Source organism: Dacryopinax primogenitus (assembly GCF_000292625.1).
Source record: "Dacryopinax primogenitus strain DJM-731 SS1 chromosome Unknown DACRYscaffold_14, whole genome shotgun sequence".
In the NCBI taxonomy this organism is placed as follows: Eukaryota; Fungi; Basidiomycota; class Dacrymycetes; order Dacrymycetales; family Dacrymycetaceae; genus Dacryopinax; species Dacryopinax primogenitus.
The window spans coordinates 78347-87366 of NW_024467211.1; the positions used below are offsets into that span (position 1 = coordinate 78347).

The window sequence follows — 9020 nt, forward strand, 5'->3', positions numbered from 1 at the left end:
TCGGCCTTTAACCCTAAATGGGAGGCTTCCGTGCAGTGAAGCTGTATACTATTGAATACGACTCGTTCTCTTTGAGATCTCTGTCGACATGAGCAATAAACTCGTCCCACTCCTCGTCCGTCATTCCCCAGTCCGTCGCTGCCCTCTCAAAATTAGCCAATCTATTGATTCGAGAACAGAACTGACATACCAGCTTGCTTTGTGGCCCGCCTCACAGCTCCCCATGCAACCAGCAGGTTATCCCGGACATGCTCATGGGGTTTCCCGGGGCCATAGAACCACCTCTTCGGCTCGATCACCACACTCTCAAATCCTTCCTCCAATAGCCAAACGTGGATCTTCGGGACAGCCTGGAAGTCGATCCCCCTTAGCTTTTCGAGGTGCTTGGTGAACGCCTGCACCTGAGGCATACAGGGCAATGTATCAGGGTGGAGGTAGCCATGGATCTCTTCCAATTTCAAACAGCCGCCTGGTCGGAGAGCTGCATAGACATTCTTGATGCAGGTCTTCCACTCTTCTCCCCCAAACGCCGCCGTAAGAAAGCGCTGATGAACCAAGGCATACTTTCCATGGTATGATTCAGGAAGCGTCAAGATGTTCTCCACGGAGAACTGTATGTTTGACGGAGGAGAAGCGGGGAAGAGGCGTGGGGTGATGTCGATGCCATGTATTTGGACACTCTTCGGCAGATCAGATGCAACGTCGATTGCCCAGATGCCTGTCTTTGTTTAGCAGGATCCCGCCAATATCGGCTACATGGACGCACCTGTGCCTGTGCCCGAATCCAACACAAGATCGCCATCCTGCAAATCCAGACCATCGGGGAGCAATCGCCCGTGAAGGATACTCTTAGCTGTTTCGTGTTGCTTGTTCAGCCTGAGAACCGAGGATCGGTTAGACTGATTTGCCGTTCAGGAGGAACTGGAGTACCTGTGCGATTCCGAATCGTCAGACACGAGGGCATATTTTGTGATGTTCCCCTTGGCAGTCATCTTGCAGGCGGAAAGGTTCACAGCGCAAAGGGAGAACGATGATGCTCATTGTTAACTGTCTGCAGTTATAGAAGGGCAGAAGCCATCCTTTCCCGAATGATATGGCGCTTGCTATCTCCGCCATCAGAGATCATCGAAGTTAACGCGATGGGACGGCGTATCGTCGGATCCACCGCGTGCTTGACAAGAATAGCTTGTGACCGTTTACGGCACACTTTGACCGCAACAAATGTTGCCAGAAATGGTCAACTTGTCCGGAGATTGTCGAATGGACCGGAGCGGCCAATAGGTCAACAGGCCCGTGGAGTTCCCTGGTAACGTCGGCATCAGCGCAGGAGGTCGGGGACTCGGGCAAGCGGCACTCGGCTTGAGGGCCTCTGAGAAGAGTTCCGGATCTGTCGGGGCAGGGGAACTGAATGGGTGTAGGTGGGAGGGTAGCAAGTTGGTCGGTGAGATCTCTTTTTATCCATGGAAGGGAACCACAGTTCGCGCATCGTTCAAATGATTGGATTTAGCGTTCGCTTTATCTCAATGCACCGGCTTGCGAGCCGTGAAGCTGAAGATCGTCATTCTGGCCTCATTCTCCTCCAGCTCCTGTGTAAGGTCGCGAATGAACCGTTCCCATTCCTCCTCGCTGATACCGAAAGAATGGCCTGCAACAATCAGCGCGTGATCGAAAGCATTGGACTCGTATGACCCACCCGCTTTCATCGTCCCCAGTCGGATGGCCCTCCAAGCCCCAAGTAATAGCTCCCGATTCTCTTTCCACGTCTCTCCCGGTCCTAGCATCCAAGGTTTCGTCTCCACCTGCACCTGCTCGAATCCCACTTCCTTTAGCCAGGTATCAAAATGGTCCACAGCGGCAAAGTCGATGCCTCGAACGTGCTCAACTTCCAGGCTGAGTTTCATGAGCCGCTGCGAGTGAGGGAGTGTCTCTGGTATCCGAGCGCGGACCTCCTCCATCTTCAGCCATCCACCGGGCCGAAGTGCGGCGAAGAGGTTCTTTAAGCAGACGATCCGATCCCGTTGAACGCAGCGGCAAGGAACCGTTGATGTACGAGTGCATACTTGGAATAAGCCGACTCTGGCAGGTGGAGGATGTTCTCGATCGAGAAGTGCACGTTGGGGGGAAACGAGATCGGGAAAAGATGCGAGGTGATGTCGATCCCGTCTATGTGTACTGTCTCCGGTACAGTAGGCATCGAGGCGACCTCGCAGACCCAAATGCCTACGAAGACGTGAACAACGCCCGTCGCTCAGGAGCGGGACGTACCAGTCCCAGTACCCGAGTCGAGCATTCTATCATCCGCTTTCAGCTCAAGCCCCTCAGGCAAAAGTCGGTGATCGAAGAGTGCTTCTAGGCGCTCATGTTGCCGATTGAGCCTAGCTCGGGGTCAGAACATGTATAGTCCTGGACTGAGCACTGGCAGGCAAGAGCGTACCGTTCCGCCTCAGGTCCATCATGGATCAACAAATACTTCGTCCCGTGCTCCGCAGTCATTCCTTTCCAGCAAACGTCTTTCTCAACTACATCCAGCTTCCCATCTTATACGCTGCGACTGAGCTGGGGACATGCCGCGGCCTCCCAGGCTGGTTCGAAGCCTCGACGCCTCTCGTGAGAACCAGTCAAGTTCAGCATACAGTATGTGAGCCGAGGTAACACCCGACGCTAACTGGATGCAGCTTCGCATCTTATACACTGCGACTGAGCTGGGGACAAGCCGCGGGCTCCCAGGCTCGTTCGACGCCTCGACGCCTTTTGTGAGAATCAGTCAAGTTCAGTATATATCACCCGAGGTAATACCCGACGCTCCTCGTGACAGTTGACAGGTATTAGGATCTGGACCGATATTCTCGTGCGTCACAGAAATAGAAATCAATGGATGGATGGGAGTAAACGTATACCCGACCCTGTGTCATATGTTTGGGCACAGCCATCCAATCTTCCCACACCTAACCTGCACAAGATTCACAGACTTTATACTTTCGGGTATAACATCCACCCTTATTGTACGCAAAAGCCGTACCGAGGTGAGAGACAAGAGACAAGAACTAACACAGATATGTAAGAGAGAGAGATCGGACAAGTCACGAGATCAGCGTTGGACTTTCGGGAGCAGGCAGTAAGTTACAGGGTATGCACGAGGGATTTAGGAAAGGGAAGGGAAGGAAAGGACAGCGATGGGGTGGGAGGGGAGGGGCAAAGGCGATTGGGGGGTGCAATTCAGTTCTCGCATCACGCATTTAGGCACAACCATCCATCTTCCCACGCATCCGCAAGACCGGCAAGACCAGATTCCAAATCCTTATAATTTCGGGTATAACATCCACCTTTATTGCACGCAAAAGCCGTACCGAGGCAAGACACAAGAGACAAGAGATAACACAGATAAGAGAAAAAGAGATCACACAAGTCACGATATCAGCGTGGACTTTCGGAAAGCAGTAAGTTACAGGGTATGCACGGGGATTTGGAAAGGAAAAAAGGAGGGCAATGGGATGGAAAGGTAAACATGGCAATGGGAGGGGAGGGGATGGCAATGGGATGGGATGGGATGGGACAGGAAAGGAAAAGTGGTTAGGGGATCGGGGAGAGGGTATAAAAGACTGCCAAACACAAGAGCAAACCACGCAAGACAAGGCAAGAGAAATAAAAAAAACAAAAACGGAAACCGGTATATCACCAGAACACTCCCCCCCCTTCCCCGCCTCCCCCCCTGCCCCGCCTCCCCCCCTGCCCCGCCTCCCCCACCACCCCCCTGCTCTCCCCCACCCCACCGCGCTCCCCCGCTCTAGGTGCCCCACTCTAGGCACCCCGCTCCAGGCGCCCCGCTCTAAGCGCTAAACACTCAAATCCCAAGGACTCCTCCCCCGCTCTAAGCGCTCAGATCCCACGGACTCCTCCCCCTCTGAGGCCGATCAAGCCGATCCAGCCGATCAAGCCGGTCAGGGACGATCGTCTTCTGCCCATAATGCTGCCTGAACTCTGCGCTCGCTGGATCTAACATGTCCATCCCGCCTATCCCCTCCATACCGACGCCCATGCCCATGCCCAGGTCCATCCCGCTCATCCCCGGACCTAGGCCCATAGGCATGTTCATCCCTATCCCCATATGCTCGGGGGTGATGCCGTCCATACTGTAGTCTTCAGGTTCTTGGAAAACGCTGTAGTTGATCGGTTCGCCTTCTTGTCCGGATTGCTGCTCCTGCCCTTGCCCCTGCGTTTGCCCTTGCGCCTGTCCTTGCGCTTGTTGGCCTTGTCCTTGCGCTTGTTGGCCCTGCGCATTCGCATTCGCATGTGCGTGGGCGTGGGCATTCGCATTCGCATGCTGCAACTGCTGCTGCTGCACCCATTCCGGAACATAAGGGTTCATCCCCCCCATCCCCATCCCCATCCCCTCTCCTTCCTCCCCTGCCCCAGCCTCCTCCCCCACTCCCGGCCCCCCACCCGCCCCCGCGCCCCCCGGTGCGCCTGAGCCATGGCCACTCAAGCTCCCACTCATATACTCATGCATAAACCGCATCATCCTACTGTTCGCGTCCCCTGTCCACCCCAGCCCCTGTCCCTGCCCCTGCCCCATCCCCAGTCCTTGCCCCTGCCCCATCCCCTGCCCCTGGCCTTGGAGCTGCGCATACCCCGACAGCGGCGTATGGAGCACACTACCACTGGGGATCGGGCTCGCAGAGTTGGGGGAAGGGGAGTATTGAGGTGGGGAGAGCAAGTCAGGGGGGAAGGAGAGAGTGTGAGCTGGCAGTGATGGCAGCGACGTGCTCGAGGGAGAAGGGTCGAACGAGCCCGGTTCTTGTGTGAAGAGCGTTTGGCCCGGAGTGGAGGAAGTTGGGAAACTTTCTTCCGGAGGTGACATCTGTACTTGTGGCAGCACAGGCACCGTTATCCCCCCGGGGGGGAGTAACCCCGGAACTGGACGAAGGTGGATCCCCAGCCCCTCCCGGTCCGAGATCTCAACACTACTAAAATACCGCCTCATCAACCTCCTCAACATCCCCCCAAACGCCCTCTGGCCAGCTTCGTGCAACACCCTCAAACAAACTCTGGCTTTCTCTACTCCTTCTGCTTTTCGCTTTGGGCTGAATTTGTGGAAGGAGACGGCGCTGTGCAGCCATGTGATGCCGGTGGTGAGCACGATTTGCGCTAGCAGTGGCGTTAAAGGGAGTGGAGCGGGTACAGCAGCGCCAGGAGCAGCAGCAGCTTGCAAGCTCTTGTTCACCTGAACCTTCGAATCCCAAGGTCCAAGCAAAACCATGATCTGCCTCAAGCTAGCATCCGTCCTCCCAACCCCCGTTTCCTGCGCCAGTTGATGGGTGATCGGTTTATAATACGGCCGATCAAGCAAGACCCTCAGCCAGTGATAGGTCATATGCAGTTGCCTGAGGCTTATGGAGGCAGTGTCCATCGCTTTCGGTGTTGGCTTCAGTAAGTCCGGGAGTCTGTTAAGCCACGCGTCTAGAGCAAGCCGGTGGGCGTCAATTGCCACTGTACTGAGGTCAGGGCCGTATACGTCAGGCATTATACACCCCGCTGTGCGCATAAGCTGACACAGCGCGCGGAAGACCAACATGGGCTCGTTGTTCTCCCCCTCTACTTCAGGCAGGGGGATACGCGGGTTATCCTGCACAGCAGTGGTTCGTCCTACCCAGAGGTACCACAGTTTGTCCTGAATGTATACGATCCAGTAGACGATGTTCCTCAATTGCTTTTCCTGCGTCGAAAGCGAGGCCCAAGCGAAATCTTTTTCCTTCCTGTCGAAATCCAGGTGCAGGCCAAGTGACTGCATCATCCGGCTGGCCATACCCGCATACTGCCAGCCAAGGTCGTACTCCCCTTCCTGAGCCGAGAACTGCGCCAGCAAGCCAAGGGAGAGCACGTTCCCCAGAGACTGGTGTTGGAAGATGGGCGGGTGCTGGCTCGCGGCCGCAAACTGGTGTTTCGCGCTGGGGAGGACAGTGTGTGGGGGTAGGAAGAGAAGGGCGTTCGCCATGAAGGAATTGTAGTATGCTGGTGTGAGGGGGCCTTGCACACCGACACCGGGGGAAGAGGGAGAGAGGCCCCATTCGAGCATGTGCAGGGTTTGGGCGGCGAGAGGGAGGTACTCTGTCCCTGATAAGGAGAAGAAGTTGCGCGTGGCTTGAACTTGTATTTCGGGGGAGAGGGTTATACTGCTCCACCCGAGTTTGGGCTGCTGGGGGTCTGGGAGGGGAGGGGAGGGCATGCCGGGCGGGGGGGATGTCGCTAGATGCGCCAAGGGGGACGGACCGGCGTAAGCGGTAAGAGAGCCAGATCGATCACGAACGAGCTTCTCCCCCATGCCTAGTAACTCTGCGTCTTCCCCTTCCTGCCTAGGAGCAGCAGTAGCAGGGGGAATCATGATCGTCAGCTTCCCCTCTGTCCCTAACCCATCCCACAATCCCGCATTGCGCAACTTTTCCTCCAGCGCGATATTCTTCTGCTTCAACCCCTCCGCCAACCGCGCGCTCGCCTCTGCCCGATGCTTCAAATTCGCCGCTTCCCTCTCCAAGCTCTGGACATAAGCCTTACTCGGCGTCTTGCGATTATCCTTACTCGTAGTCGTACATTTCCAATTATTCTTCTCGCACCAAGTGCAAGGGTTTCCCCCATCACACTTCGTCTTCTTCAGCTTGCAAGTATCACATGCCTGGGAAACGTGTCTCGCTCTCCTCCCCGTCTGGGCAGAAGAAGCGCTCAAGCTCCTGCGGACGGATACAGCGCCTTCGAGGAATGGCTGGTCGGGGGAGTTGTCCGCTGCTGGGGAAGGAGAGTCCCCTGGAGAGGAATAACCGTATGAGGACTCGGATGCGTAGTCGTATTGTTGAGGTACTGTGAGGTAGTCGTCGTATTGACCTGTGGATGAGGTTGTTGTGAATGAAGTTTGGGATATTTGGCGGGAGTGGGATGCGACGGAGGATGCCATGGGGTCGGGTGGGGTGGGTGGTGAAGGAGGGAGAGGAGGGGTGAGGAGGGAGATGCGGTGTGGATGTAAGAGTGAAGGGTGGTGAGTGGTGAGTGGTGGTGAGTTAGACACTGCTATACTGTAAGTACTACGCCTGTGAGAGGGGATAACCACTCACCTCTCACACCTGTTCACACCCTTACACTAACCTCTATAGCACTGTACGGTGTTATATAACCCAAATAGACCGGAATTACCTCCAATCAACAGTGTAAAACCACGAGGGAGATGTCTTACAGGAGTGAGAGTATCGTCCACTCGAGGCGGTGCACTGTCTATTTCCGGTGGCAGTAATTGCACAGCCACTTTATTCCGCAGTACTCGAGTCATCCAACAACCATTCATCCCACAACCACTCACAAACCCGAGCATTCATCGTTCAACCCCCGGCCCACATCAACACCCATACTACTCCCAATATTGGTCATCGCACATCCCCCCTCGGACACGGGCACCTTATCAAATGGGCCATGAATGCGCTTCGTCCAATCCTCTCACACCGCGGGTCGGAGATCTTATACCCTCTTCCCTTAAATCGTACAGCCTGCAAAAACATCGTTTCCCGTGCCTCGTGCCTGCACTGGCTGCTAATTGCTACTTTCTAATTGATAATTGCTGGCTGTGGGCTACTTCCCGTGCACCTGTTGTCTACTCTTCCGGATCTTATCGGGTTCTGTTACTGGGCGCTAACAATCGTGCTAATCCGGCCTTACTTTCCCTCCTGCCGCTGTCCCCTCCGCCATCAGCGTTCAACCCTTCCCTACTATACCACCTCAAGCTCTAAGGCTCCCTTCCTCGTGTGCCGCACACAGTAGCCTCACGCGTCCTCTTCCTTCGGTTATAGTCTTTTCCGAGATGCGGATCGGGTTCTGGTGGTGAGCGCCTATCGCCAATATTCTGCAAACCCGCGCGCTCGCGCACCGTTACTGCCTTATCTCCGGCTGATGATTGCTGTCGCTGCCTCTGATCGTATGCCGCTCGGTTAGGAATCCGAATTTCCTTCCGCACACAAGTTATCCCTTTCTTACTCCCCAACCCGCTCGCACTTCGCTCTCTCTCTTCTCAGGATATCCTCCCTCCTCCTCCTCATGCTCCTCATGCTCACCGTATGCCGCTCGGTCGGAAACCAGATCTCATCCATCCTCCGGGTTCTTGGCTGCACATCCCTCTGCATCCAGCGATCCGCCTTACCCTACCCTCTGCACTCTGCACTCTGCACTCTGCACTCTCCTCATCCAGCGCGCAGCGCTCGCCTCCCTACGTAACCCTCAGTATATCCCACTTCGCACTCCCCTTCCCAGCAAGCAGCACGATTCCCCAGTTGCTCAAGCTCGCGGCCGTTCACCCGCCGGGTTCGGGTTCGTACTCGTTCTTCTTGCCGTTCATTCTCCGGATATCTTCCTTCAACACCGACACGCGGTCCGGCGCGTGCGTGCACACGTAACGTCCCCTTCTCACGCCTTGTCTCCCACTTCCTGTCTTTCTAGCTCTAGCTTCCATGCCAGGAGCTCCAAACCCTTCCCAGCATGTTGGTCCTCTGACTCACTCTCTCACTGTCTTACGACCGTCCCCAAGCCCCTCCTATCTGAAAAGACCGATCCCTTACCCTTCCTCAACGCTCGACGCTCAATTCACTCCCGGTATGCTTAGCTCAAGAACTCACCAATCCCTCGATACCCACAGACACAAAGCTAACGCACATCGCCATCGCCATCGGCATACCAAACCCCGGCCTTCTATCCCCTCTCATGGGCGCAACGTGTCCCAATACATGTACGGCGCATTTGGCTGGTCAGGTCAGGTTAGGTTCGGGGTTGGCCTGGCCTGTCCTGTCCCGTCCTGTCCCGTTCCTCGGTCTGCGCCCAGTTGGAGTGGTTTGTGTTAGGTAATAAATAGAAGACCAGGAAATGAGGAATGAGGAATGAGATTATGTCCTTCTGACGGATCAACATGCGTAGGGACGGACGTTCTCGGGTTGTCGACATTTACCATACACCGCGGACTAGCAACGATACTCTCAAATAAAGCACCCCCCCCC

The 9020-nt window shown here is 55.6% G+C and overlaps 3 protein-coding genes across 3 annotated transcripts; all 3 read right to left on the bottom strand.

Moving 5' to 3' along the window:
- Positions 1-13: 13 nt before the first annotated feature.
- DACRYDRAFT_109235 (S-adenosyl-L-methionine-dependent methyltransferase) lies at positions 14-992 on the bottom strand (the record flags this gene model as incomplete). Its single annotated transcript, XM_040768843.1, has 4 exons — positions 14-138; positions 191-718; positions 767-876; positions 931-992. The coding sequence occupies 4 exons, from the start codon at positions 990-992 to the stop codon at positions 14-16; spliced, it is 825 nt and encodes a 274-aa protein (XP_040626706.1).
- A 528-nt stretch (positions 993-1520) lies between these two features.
- DACRYDRAFT_16948 (S-adenosyl-L-methionine-dependent methyltransferase) lies at positions 1521-2493 on the bottom strand (the record flags this gene model as incomplete). The annotated part of the gene is made up of 4 exons (XM_040771247.1): positions 1521-1994; positions 2051-2220; positions 2266-2375; positions 2435-2493. The coding sequence occupies 4 exons, from the start codon at positions 2491-2493 to the stop codon at positions 1521-1523; spliced, it is 813 nt and encodes a 270-aa protein (XP_040626707.1).
- A 1291-nt stretch (positions 2494-3784) lies between these two features.
- Positions 3785-7212, bottom strand: DACRYDRAFT_117464 (uncharacterized protein). Its single transcript, XM_040770387.1, has 2 exons — positions 7101-7212; positions 3785-7053 (listed from the first exon to the last, which is right to left on the bottom strand). The coding sequence occupies exon 2, from the start codon at positions 6941-6943 to the stop codon at positions 3869-3871; it is 3075 nt and encodes a 1024-aa protein (XP_040626708.1). The 5' UTR covers positions 6944-7053; positions 7101-7212; the 3' UTR covers positions 3785-3868.
- Positions 7213-9020: the final 1808 nt, after the last annotated feature.